A 13,738-nucleotide genomic window follows, 5' to 3' on the forward strand; every position below is an offset into this window, starting at 1 on the left:
AAAGAGGCAGCGTCTAGTGCTGTTTTTTATGCTTTGGCCTGGGACCATTGATTGTTTTCGACAAAATATGGCACATACAGAATTTCTGGATACAGGAATCATTGAATAAAATTCATGGTGTGTGCAAGATCACGAATGTACAGCTCATGTTGCTTCAACTGTCACCTCAAACGATATAGCTTGAGATGCAGGCTTCTCATATGGTTGTGGAAACTGAGCTTTGTGCTAAATGTCACACCCAATTCAGTATGCTTCTGGAAGATTGGGATTCGAGTAACATCTACAATGAGTGTTATCTGTACAGGGCTGTACATTAGCCTAATGTACAGCCCTGCATAGATTGTCAAGGGCCAGTATTGTCCAAGGCTGTACATTAAGCTAATGTACAGTCTTGGACAATACATACACTCAAATCAGAGCTGGTTTGGATGGATTAATTTTTAGTCCGAATTGGGCAAGGAACTCTGTCATCTAGATGAGTCTGTGGTTTCAGTAATATGTTGAGTGTTGTACTGGCTGCTAATAGGTATCCTCAATTTAATGTCATGCGCATACAACAGAATTTTTCTTCCGCAAAAGGCAAATGGCACCAGAAGAGTCGTTAAGAAGATATCAGAGAGGACCCCTCCTTATGGAAATCATACGTTCACTTTACAGATGGGTATACGTTTTTTCAGAACTTTACTGGTATAAGTTTTGAGAAGAAACATATTTTCTTGGAGGAAGGATGTGAAGAACCAGAGGACATCTTCTTTAAGTTGAAATTGTTCTTCACAGAGACGGGGCAAAATGGTGACATTAACCGCTTCAGTATCCGCTTGGATACCAGATATGTCACAATTTCATCGAAGGCAACCAGGACGTTGTTGGTAATTGCTAATATATTTGGGTGATCGAGCTATTTTTAATCGCTTAGTGGATTCTTTGGTTTGTTAGGCATAGGCTGACCGTTGATTTTTACAAGGATTTTCAGCAAGCAAGATGCCTTAGGAATTGGCCTGAATTGATTGATCTCAGTTAATGTTGCTGTGTTTGGGTCCGTTTCAATTAAATTTATTTCACGTATCTGGAACATATTATTGTTTGTAGCAAGTTATAAATATGCAGGAGTGTATCAAGTTTAAAAAAAAAAAGGATTGTGCAAGATCACGACGATGACATTTTCTGATGTTCGTGCAACAGCAAGGCTGGGATGAGGCATTTCTGCAACCGAAGCAGGTAACTCTTGTGCATCTTTTCAGAGGCTTTTTTGTCCATTTAACTACGTCATATGAACTAGCACGATTAAATTCATAAGCCTTACTCCCTTCCAACCTTGAGCAGCAGGTAGGACCCTCGTTCAAAATGCCCTCTTCCAGACTCAGTAATCATGCAATTGAGCATATATACCTCCTCGATTGCGCACTCAGTAGAGCCTGCCATCTTCTGGTGAATACGCCGTCCATTTACTGGATGAAATATTTTAAAAATTAAAGTATATGAAGTGACTGAAAATGAGTCTGACATTCGATCCTGAATGTCATAAAATGCTCTTGTTCCCTTTCGTGTATCATTTATTTTTATTTTTGGAATTTCTAATATTTTATCCAGTCATGGGTTGTTTAATTTGCTACTTGTTTTAGTAATCTTTACATCTCTAAATTACTAATTTAGTAATTTAGCTTTGTAATCCGTCCGTCCGCATGTAATAACTCCACACCCAATCAATGGATTTTCATAAAATTTTACATTTCGCTCCCTTACAATTTGTAGAGGTTCTTCAGCTACTCCGAGTGACAGTTCAGAAAACAGTTTTTTTTAATTTGCGACTCCATACAAATTTGAGAAATTTCGAAAGCGTAAGTAAATGGCTCTTTGCTACTGGCTAAGGTCGGCCTTCTTGCTTATCCAGTTCAGGTATTCGGTCACTCTTGTATACACCCCCGGGAAACCGGGAGCTGCGCACCCATAGCCGAACGACGCTACTCCGAGGATACGCCACTTGTTTTGCTCCTCCATCATCAGAGGTCCTCCAGAATCACCCTATAATGGAACAGACTTTTAAATTGAAAGCAAAATTGCGTGTATAGAATTTCTTACAGTGAATAAGCATGCTAAGAAAATTGACAATAGTAAGGAAATGGTAAAAAATCATAAAATCAATCACTTTAAAAATGATGTTGAATTTTCGCATTATGTGATTTCATTCAAGGTTGTTTTGTAATTTGAGTTTACTTTGTATAATTTTTTTTTCGGAATAGCTGGACTATCTAATAAAATCGAAGCCATATTCAAGAGTGGTTTGAGAATACTATTACGATGAAATATTTTAAAAATTTAACGAAGCTTGGAATAAACTTGAGAATAAATTTAATTAATATTTTAAGAGTTTCTCCTTCTTTAATATTTCTGATTATTCATGATTCAGTTATGTCTTTTTTCCATCGTGAAACAATAGAAAAAATAATAACTCTAAATTAAACATTTAGTAATATTAATATATTTATTCATACGGGCCAAAAGTAATTGCTAAATTGGCCTTAAAAACCGGAATTGGATTCCTTCTCCGTTTGATTGATTTCCAGACTTTGTAGCTTACAAATATGGTCCTTTCCATAAAGGACAGCTTTTTTTGCCAATAATTAATTTTGGTTTTCATTTTAGGCTTCATAACAGGTCAGCAGTATGCCTAAAGTTGGGTTTCCAGAACAGTACAGAATATTCAACGTGTGACTTAACCATTGCTACACAAAATTAGAATAATAATCACTTTTACTCAATGTCCATGCCTCGCAGAATTTATATACATCAAAAAACTTCCAAGTCTAACCTTTAACAGGAAGTTTGTCACTTCCTTAGTTCATCTGAATTTTGTGATATCCACCTGCATTGTACAGTATTTTCATTTCCATTTTTTTTTTTTTTTTTTTTTTTCAGAATGTCTACACAATTTATTTTGGTTTCAAGCAGAATATCCTGGTTACTGTTATTAACCACCTTCCCAAACATCGTATGTTCATCTAACAGTGATATAAATAAGGATTATCAGTACCTTTGTTATGCTGGAATCAAGGGGCTGAAGTTTTCAGGAATAATGTTAACCCTAATTGACTTCCTTCTATGATTTCATGGCCTTTCTGGCATCTTTTATCTCCTCGTGCCCCTGATCTCTCAGAGAAGTCATGTCGTCTAGTAGATTTAGATTTTTGAGAAATTCATCGATATAAAGATTAACGGACAAGGTGGGTCACTCGGTCCACCAACGTCAGTCTCCCATCAGTCAAAAGTCATCAGAGCATTCCACAGGAGGTCAAGTAATCTGTATTGCGTACAGCGACCCATAAAAGTTGCCCAATCTTTGAAATGTATGAACAATTTTCGAAGCCTTCTGTAGATTTTGCATCCAAGTGTTAGTAATATCCAATGATAAAAAGAGAGCAAAAATGAAGACAGCGAATTTTATGATTTAAATGTCGGAAGAATTTCTTTATACAATCGTAATTAGAATGATGCACATTTATTGAAAGAATGAAGAAAAGTTCCTTAAACATCGTAAAGTTAAAGTTTCCTATTTAAAGAATTTTGATCCCTCCGAAGTCAAGGATTCTAATTAGACACGTTTACAATGCTTTTGAGTTTTAGTTCAGTTTTTGTCAATGGCAACATCTTTCGCTAGAATGCATTATTTTATAAAATTTATTGACAGACAATATTTTTGGTCTAGGTTAGTCTGAAAAAAAAAAAAAAAAGAAAAGGTTCTTGTTTATACTCCGGCACAATCACCGTGTCAGAGGAGTTCACAAGAAATCATGAATACAATCGTCAATTGTATTCATGATTTCAAAGAGCATGTGTTACCGCACTCTTGCTTTTGACCACTCGGATACGTCTGCCTTGGGGTACACACTTTTAAATTAATTGTCCATGTTTAATTGATGAATAATATTTATTCATATTTTCAATTTGGTAATTAAGATCTGCTCCTGAGTTACAGATTTGGGCCTCATAGTGAATGATGATTCAGTTTGGTGACAAATGTGTTAAGGGCTAACTTTCCTTCCGATGACGCCTTTTCGTTTACTTTTCTCATTTACGTTACTTTGTCCAATTTTCTGTAAAAAAAAATCAAAAAACAGTTAAAAAAAGATAGTGATTTAATTAAGGAAGAAAGAGGATGTCGAAAATAGTTTCCAGCAGGATTTGTTCGCGTTCAGAAAGGTTGGATGAATGAAAACGAAGTCTCATTTAGAATTTTAGACGATTTTTTAATACTTTTAATGTCGAATCATGTGTCAGAATAATCTGTGTACAAAATTTCATTATGTACCTATGAATTTAGGGTGTACTTCAGGGCGTACGCTCAGTGGTAATTTTGGACCTTCAAAAGTCGACTTATACGCCGGAACATACGGGCATCACATAATTCCTGATTCGGGCGTTTTATTTCTTTAATTTACTCACCTGACAGGTATCTTTCCCTCCTTCAGGAGCTCCTGCACATATCATCTTCCGCGTTATTCCTTTGGGGAGGAAGTTTGAGTACGATTCGTCGCAGCTACTGCGTTCTACTATCGGCAGCAATACTTCTTGCAGAACCTCACTGTAATTGGTCTCTATAAGGTAAGATTAGAAACCAACAGAAAACTAGTGTACTGGTCACAACTGGAATATAATGCGCTTGCGAAGATTCGAGTTGGATTTATTTTTTTATTTATCAGGAAGAATAATAAAATTAAGAATAGGAGTAAATATAGGAGAAATAATAAAAATAAATTGTAATGCACCACAAAAATTTTAGAAAAATCTCGACACTCACGTGCAGTTTTCCCCCATCCTGTGACTATCCCCTCGCGGCCACCGAAATTTTGATCTATCATGGAAGGATTCGGCAAACAAATTGGCTTCACATCTTCATTGAACTCAAGTGGCTCTTCCAGGCGAACTAGAGCGATGTCATTATCGTGCCGGCTGCGCGTGTAATCGTTGTGGATGATTACATTTTGTACACGGTACAATGAACTGTCGTCCATGGTCAATCCCCCAACTCCAATCATATAATTTGTGGGATTTCTGAAACAAAAGATAAATTTAAGTCGTAAATCCAAGTTTTATTTATGTACTGCAATCACTGTTCACTTTACAATATTGTATAAAATGTGAAAGACAGCATTTTAAGGGTACTGAGTGGCTACCTCAATAAGTTGTAGCAGTATTCCACTACAAATAAATAGCAGTTCTGCTATAAGTATGATTATATTTATCTGTAATTCTGTTCCACCTGCTAGTCGGCTGTTTCGGTAGTTACTACCACCTCATCGATAAGCGACAGCCATTCTATCAACGTAACGAATTTATCTTGACCTCTTGTATCGGACCTCTCGTCTCCCATCGATTCGATTAGGGTTGAAATAAATAAGGAATGTATGATCTGGTGTGAATGACATGATTAAACGCAAACCTACTCCTCGTACGCCGACCGGGCTAGCCGAGTGGGTAAAGTACCTGCCCGGCAACCCAAAGGTCGCGGGTTCGATTCCCGCCTCGGGCTTGGATCAAAGTACTGCAAAAACCTTGGGAGGTGCAATATGGCCACAGAAGCCGATGCGCCAACAACTACCAAATCAAACCAAATCAACCTACTCCTCGTAGGTGAAGTTTGTTTGTACTGCAATACTGAGTCTACTCGTTGCTGTAAGCCAAAAATCTGGTGGTTTGATTTTGCTGATCGCGATAAATAGCTTTAGTATTAGCGGTCACACTAAAAAAAAAATATTTTGTTTCCCTCTTCCGATTCTGTAAACGAGAATCTCAGTACGTCTTGTACATTTGTCAAGTGCCTTATCTTTTTTTATTTGGGGGGGGGGATCTCCGCGCTGAATGATCAGTCAGCGTCACAGCTGAAAAATTCCAGAAGTGAGTTGTGATATTTTCCTCTTTTGATGTTTGTCACGACCAGCGCCCATTCTCAATGCATTTGTTCTTCAACAACGTGTATGTATACGAAGACGCTGTTTAATGAGATGATCCAGAAAAGGAAGATTTGATTAAGTCCCTATAGGTGTTCTCATCGAATGACATTAGCAATGCTCATTAGACAACCGAAAATGAAAAATATTTCCATTTAAAGATATTTTGTATATCAGCAGTTCTCACACCTCTTTAAATCGTAATCCCTCCCCCTGATGAAATCTTTGCAACCTATTCTATCTATCTTGTGAACTCCTCTGACCGTTTGGTCGTCCCGGAGTATAAACAGAAAATTTATTTTTATTTATATCCATATCTAGATGTGGATAATATCTTATGCAGACCACTTCAGTCGCTAGTTCATCTCAGCTGTGGTGACACAGATCCCTGTAGATGGTCAGAAACGCGTGTGATGTTATTTTTGTGCAGTGTTGTGTTGTCTAGTTGTTTCTGGCCACTTTGCCACCAAGAAGGCGATCACCTGGAAAGCTTGCCCATTGCTAGTCTCCCCCACGAGGAGGTGAGCCACAACTAAGTGTGAATCGTGATGGACTCCAACTAAATGGGATCATTAAAAAAAAAAAAAAAATAATAATAATAATAATATCCCGTATCCATTAGTGGAGTGCAAGACCAGTGGATAACGGCAATCTCGTACCAAGGGAGAGCCCAAATCCAGACAGCCGAAGACCCCGACTCTAGCAGAAGGTTAAAGGACAGAAAAAAACAAAAAAAAAAAAAAAAAAAACACATCCACTAGTGGAATGCAAGACCAATGGAAAGTAAGCTTGTGCCCAGGAGTCGCATCATGGGCCACAGAAAAAAATCAGTCCAGGAAAAAAAAAAAAAAATAGGACGAAAGGGAATTTCAGGGAGAGAGAAAGGGGAAAAATAGAATAGTTCGGTGACCAATGGTGTCAGCATCATCGTCATCTGTGAACTAGGGTTAGTGAGAAGAAATCCAATTGTAGCTGGATCAAAAACATCAGTAGTACCAATAGATAGCTGTGTAGATGCAAGCAGCTGTTTACGGTGAAGAAGCAAAGTAGCCTTGGCAGAGTAGTCCTGGAGAAGTAGAAAGTTCTCCTTGGAGCGTATCAGAGTTTCTTCTGGACCAGCAGCAAGCGAAAGAAAAAGGTGGTCATAGGCTGCCGTAAATCCGCAATACAGGTGACAATGGAAAAGAACATTTTCACTATCGCCATAAATGCACACATTTGAAGCTGTAAGATGGAATTCAGCCAGTTTGGCATTGAGTGACCCATGCCCAGAAATGAGAAATAACTTATACAGGTATGGATTAAACCTGCGAATGATTTTTCACAGTTGCAAAAAGAACACTGGAATCAATTTGTAAGTTACCCGTCCCTTACGAGGAGCTGTTCCAGTTGTCTTTTAAAAAAATGACAATTCCGACAAATCAAAAAATACTAGCAACGTGACTTTTCAGCCTTAGGATCAGTGGCAATGTTAACTGTAAAACCCAAAAATTCAATAGATATCCCACGTTTTTTTAATATAAAACTAATACCACAGAAAACAAGCAGTAAATGAAAAGGCAAACAGCCGATAAGCAACTGCAGGGATGGGATTGATACGAGCAGGCCCGACACATCGCCATAAGCATAGACCGCTGAATGGAAGAAAGCTTATTCTGTAATGATGAGTCATACTGCTTTATACATCAGATGCAAGGGACGACTGTTCGATCCCCAAGATTGTTTGGAAACTCGGATCAGCATGGGTGTATAGTTTTTGATTTTTTCCTGAAGATATGCCAAATGTTTAACAAAATTGAGTTTGGAGTCAATGGCCATACTGAGAAATTTATGAAAAGTCACTAAAGATGACTTATTTGAGATGACTTATTTATTAGATGACATAGTGTGCATAGTATTAGGGTCAGGCGCCCCCTGCGGTTTCCCACATCTGCGCCATATGTACACTGTGAAGAAATACAGAACTACTGTAAATGCCAGAAAAGTGTTCTGTGTTGAATACGTAGTTTTGTGTTGGGTTCTGTTGGGTGTCCTGGCATTTAACCGCAGGGCCCCTGGTGGAACCCCACGTTGCCCGCACACACCGCTAGGAGGCAGCCAGGCTGCCCATTATTCTCTGGCTAGTCTCTGCAGGGTCGCCTAAGCTTCCTAAGCTTATTGGATGACAACGGAAGACGGAAAGGATCAATCGATCTCCTTTAGCATCACCGTTTTAGTCTTAATTGATGAAATAGACAACTTGCTGATGGTACGCCACTGGGATAACTCGGTCATAACAGCATTTCCATTACATTCAATTGAGGAACGAGAAGATCCTTTTTCAAAAAGCGTTAGATCATCTGCGTATGCCAGTTTATAGATATTATGAGCAGTCCTAAGAGCCACTCATCCAGAACAAGGTTTCTGACGAGTAGACCTAACACTGAACCTTGTGGACAACCACGATTGGCACGCCTAATTATGGAGTTGTAGCCTGAGAGAACAGTAACAGATCGGTCTTCAAATTAGCTTGCAGTTAGATTATATAATGCTATTGGAAAAGATGCTTGACGCAACCGAGCAAACAAACAAGGCCACCAAAGATGATCAAAGGTGCCGGTAAAGTCGACCTAGATGGCAAAAACATATTTGGAGTCACAATCAGCGCCACGCCCTGGACGAAAAGCCTCTTAATGGACACAGATAAGTGATTTTCTACGAGTTCATCTCTATGAGGCTCACGTCTAGGAGAAGTGAGCCTCATACAGATCAACCGTTCAAGACGTTTCCCTAAAAAGAAGTTTGGGGCAGAAGGGCAATGGATTTATATGATTTCGTTGCAGTTACATCAGATCATTTAGGGATTAATTTTATCAAAGACTTCCAAATTGAAGGAAATAGGCCTTCATTCAAACATTTAATAAAGAATAATAATAATATTTATTATTATTATTATCAGTTTATTTATGTAACACCCCTGTACGGACATTATCTAGGAGGGTGGCTAATGCAGACATACTACAACAAATTAGATAGCAACATTGAAAATCAGAAAATACATAAGAATAAATGCATCGATAAATACATAAGAATAAATATATCAATAGTCACTTGATGCAAGCAACATAAATACAAGAAACAGTCACCATGAATAAATCTCATTGAATTTCTGCAGTCCTCGTCACAGAGTATTTTGAAGGCACAAAAAATCGTTCATTACGGAGGATCAAGAGTTCATAGGCACAAAATTCCACAAAGTTCGGATCGATTTTGAAGCCTTTAAAGAGCTGCAGAGTATTGGCAGGAAACAGCCGCCCGCCTTAATCCATCCGGTGATGGAGAGCGCTTCGTAGACTATGAGGGTAGTAGAGACGGGCCCCAGGGCGTGGCCTGATCACAAGATTATCAATTTGTGGGCATCTAAACTCCCAATCAGAAGTTTTGCAAAAGTGCATGAAACGTATCCATGGAGCTACGTTTAAGTTTGTATACAGTATGAATTTTGAAATTGTAAAGGGCTACCTAGCAATCCTATTCAACCACCGGAGCACCCAGTGTTCCACGCTGAGAAACTTCCTACTATAGATATTTAGGGCAGAAGGCCAAATAATCGAGGCATAGAGGGAAACAGGAACAATACATCTTTGGATGTACTGGGTCACTAGTTGTTGATTCCGAATCCCAGTTATCTCCTATCTTACAGCCCAAATGGCAGCGAGAGTTTTTGTTCTGAAAGTGCCTTTTAAAGTTAAGGCCCTCATCCCTCGTCACCCCAAGGTCAGTGCAGATGATCACTTTCTTAATCAGTGCTACTCAATTCTATTCTTTATCTTCTTATTTGTTATTGTCAGCTGCTGACGTGTCAGAGTTTAGCCATAAACCTATTTTACCTAAGTATAAATGTAGTTCATGAAGCTGAGCGTTGGTGTGAGAATTGACTACAAGGACACAAGGGCTAGTTCGCAAGAGACAACCAAATACTTAATGTCATTGGTGTACGAAATAAAAATATGATTTTGCGATAGAAAAGGTTCCAGATCGGCCGCGAAAAGCAAAGCTGATAAAACACCTCCCTGCGGGATGCTCCACGTGTGGGTGTATTCTTCATGAAATTCTTGATGCTGTACGATTAGGTTCCTTGGCTTCAAAATGGTCTCAATAATCTGTAATAGTTTACCTTCAATGCGAAAGTAAACTGACAAAATATTTTCAAGGGCAGATAAGGAAACATTATCAAAAGCTGCCTTAATGTCAAGGAATATGATGTAAATTTGGGCATTTTCATTTAAAGCTTATTGTACTCTGAAGAGAGTCTCCAACAAATTAGTAATAGTGGATCTTCTTTGTACTACAGTATGGAGGTGGGGGTGGCCTGGACGCAAAACACTGTTGGGTTAAAGCAGGAAGAATGGCTTTTTCATAGAGTTTTAAAAGCGAACAACTGATCGATATGGCCCGAAAGTCTGAAGGATCTTTAGGGTTCTTCTTTTTTGGCATCGGCTTCACATAGTAGTGACTCCATCTTTCAGGATGTTTTGGAATATGTGCAACAACACATCAACAATATAGGCGCTACATATTTTTAAAATAAAAATTGGAAACCTGTCGGGGCCGATTGTAGATTTGTTAGGCAAGGCATTAATAGCATTGATGAGATCTTCTCTAGAAACAGTGACATTGGATAATGCATTCACACAAACACTGCCATTTGCCAAAACAAAATGTTGTGCCATGTCCTCCGACCTATATTCTTGATCATTTGTAGCTTTCCCTTCAACTGGTAGCCTTTCAAAGCACTCCTTAGCCCAGTTTCTGAATGTAGTTTCCTCCATTTCAAATTTAGTAGCCTTTTTGCTGACAGTTCGTTTTGAATGTCGTAGTTTTCATAGAATCTCTTCGTAGAGAACAAGTCGTTTCTTTTTCAAGAAGATGGCTCTTTTTTTCTTATAGTCCATGAGGTCTTCATTAAATCCGGAATTTCTCCATTTCCGATAAGCCTTTTGCTTGGCGACGAACGCCCTTTTTAAAACCTCGTTGATCCACGGTTTGGTTTTGTCCGTGATAATGTTGGTAAGACAGTCAAACGAAGTGTATGAAACCACTTAATAAAAATTCCTTTAATAAGATTTGAACCAGGGCAGCTAGAGCTTTTCATTTAGCAATATCAAGATTAACTTTAGTTTGAGTGAAGACTCCGTTATGTACAAGGGGATTCAAAGAGAAGTAATACCGAACGATACATTTAATCTTAATTGTGTGCTCCGTTTGCCTTTTGATGGACGTAAACCCCATTTCTGGGAGATGGGGAGACTACAGTGAGTGAAAATCTGCCCGTTTATCCACATATAGTCGTATTTATGTACGGTGCATTTTTGTTTTTTTAAATTACTCATGAAATTTTTATTCGGGTTTTAATAGTGTCAACAAATCGTAATAAATACACCAGGCTTTTTCGTCCGTTTTGCAAAAATATAGAGAATTAAAGATTAGTTACCTACCTAGAAAGAAAACAATGAGCGGCTGTCAGAACGTAGAGTCGACTGATGATCGTTGCACCACACTTCCTTTCTACGCTGTTGTTCATTTTGACCCTCATAAGGGAAGCCTGTGAAGGTAAACCGAAAAAATACAATGAAACAACTCTTCTCTACACTTGAACTTGTCCAGTTTATAAAGACTGGCACGAATTAAACTTTTCGAGAAAAACAAAACAAGGTTATCACGTTTTTTTGCTCTCTCGGAAATTTCCAGATACCACAATGGCTCACTGCTAATAATTCACGGGGACACCGATTCTTAACGTATGCAATCGTGGCCACTTTATTAGGCCAATGAGCTAAGTGTCGGCTGCTGTTGACCAGTTGGCACTGCTGCGACACGAGTCGCGTGGAGTCAGCGAGATATTGAAAAGCGAAACAAGAAGCATTGGATGGACGCTTCATGTAATAACGTCGTATTCAGTTCTTTAGTCCTCAGTTCAGAGGATTGCGCCAACGCTCACGCCTTTCCAGTTCATCCACAGACATTTAATGAGACTGGAATGGAAGAATTAAGCTTGGCCAGTGGATATGCTTCAAGTTTTCCTCACATCAATCTTTCACACAATTGGAGTGGTGGATAGCTGCGTTACCGTCTTAACAGCAACCCTGGCTATACGAGGTTAATATTGTGCAACATTGTTGGATGAACTTGATCCACAACGATATTCATGTGTGCTTTGGCGTTTATGGAGTATCAAAAAAAACATGCCAGACCCCATTGCATCTCCTCCAGTACCGTGTGATTTCCTCCACATGTCCACCCTTCCATCGGTTCTGAACTACGTAAAGCGGAACTAAAGGGACCACACGACTTGACTGCAGAGCTTCTGCATCGATTCTCTGCCTTCCTCGCACAAATGTAAGCGTATTTTCCGGTTGCTGTCCGAGATCAGTGGCTTTACTACCACAGTGCATTATTTTTCGGGTTGTCTGCATTGAGCAGTTACCTTGTCAACTTCCCTGCATTTAATGCGAGAACTTCATCAGAGGGTTTCTTTATAAAGCATATCATTACTGTCCAGTACGTTTCCACAGACCTCAGCATTCATGGTTTTATCCAAAACAACAATAGTTGCAGACCAAAAGGTGATAAACAGCCCCAGACCATGACGCTGCCTCCGCGAAACTTCATTGTCGAGACGATACAGTCCGGCAATTAGTTTTCTCTGGGCATCAGCCACACCCTGGAACGACTGTCAGACTGATAGACCATGTACTCTGACTCATCACTCCAAATCACAGCTTTCCTTTTGATCTACAGACCAAGAACGGTGGGTGTTGCACAAATGGTATTCCAATCCATTTATTGGAATGGATTGGAATGGAATGGAATGTATCCCAATCGCCTCATTGTGGGTGGGGAGGCTATATATATGATGCGACAATGTCGACCTGAAATCCGAGCAGACGACTTTTTTCAGGACTTTCTTTCTGTTCCATCATATGGAAAAATTTTCCGGGCTGTTTGTAAACTGTTTCAGCACCGTTGAGATCATATCCCCAGTCGTCGACGTAGAGAAAATTTCAGTGTCACACAAACATCACGTACATACCGATTGCGTATGTGGCACCCTATTGTCATTCCGTTCTGGCAGTCTGCTCTGCCGATCGCGACATCTTGCATGTTCACAATCGTACTGCTGTGTCCTCGAAGGCATGTGGTCATATTTATAGTTGTGTCTAGCACGTGTGGTGCTTGGGTAGGTACCTAAAACCCTACTACAACCAATCGCGTAGAGTGTACGTAATCCTACTTATACAAGTATTATAGCTACTATACTTGACTATTCAGTATACTTAGAAAATCACCTTTTCCGTTTACTTGTAATAACCTTTCTGATACGTTTCGCTACATTAATGACATCGATGAGGGCTTGCTCATCTGGGGAACAACATACCCGCAGTTACTAGAAGTTAGAGGGAGAGGCGCTAAAAGAATTTCAAGGATAATAAAAAGCTTAGGGCTCACGATTCAGTATGACACGAAATTCTCTACGCAGCGTAAGCTAAGAAGGCACGTGGGCCCTGGCTGTGATAATTATGACAACAGTGCGACAGCGTTTACAATATTGTGTTCAGATTTGGAAGCCACACCTGAAAAACAATTTCATCTTCAACATGAAAACTCAACTGAAACTGCAACCATCCTCGAAGCTATCGAATACTATTGTGAAAAATATGAATTATGAAATAGTGCTTACCATCCAGGGCCATGCACCTCTCCTGGCTGCCATTCCGCCCACTATTTTCCTTGAAAGTTTGGACAATCTTGAA

At 39.3% G+C, this 13,738-nt stretch overlaps 1 protein-coding gene across 1 annotated transcript; it reads right to left on the minus strand.

Annotated features, from left to right (window-relative positions):
* Positions 1-1,711: 1,711 nt before the first annotated feature.
* Positions 1,712-13,733, minus strand: LOC150083800 (clotting factor G beta subunit-like). The gene is made up of 5 exons (XM_090375371.1): positions 13,666-13,733; positions 11,423-11,529; positions 4,796-5,049; positions 4,441-4,592; positions 1,712-2,022 (listed from the first exon to the last, which is right to left on the minus strand). The coding sequence occupies exons 1-5, from the start codon at positions 13,696-13,698 to the stop codon at positions 1,858-1,860; spliced, it is 711 nt and encodes a 236-aa protein (XP_090231497.1). The 5' UTR covers positions 13,699-13,733; the 3' UTR covers positions 1,712-1,857.
* Between the last annotated feature and the right edge of the window lie 5 nt (positions 13,734-13,738).

This window comes from Mastigoproctus giganteus, chromosome 6 (genome assembly GCF_048544385.1).
Source record: "Mastigoproctus giganteus isolate SK-2022 chromosome 6, ASM4854438v1, whole genome shotgun sequence".
Classification (NCBI taxonomy): domain Eukaryota; kingdom Metazoa; phylum Arthropoda; class Arachnida; order Uropygi; family Thelyphonidae; genus Mastigoproctus; species Mastigoproctus giganteus.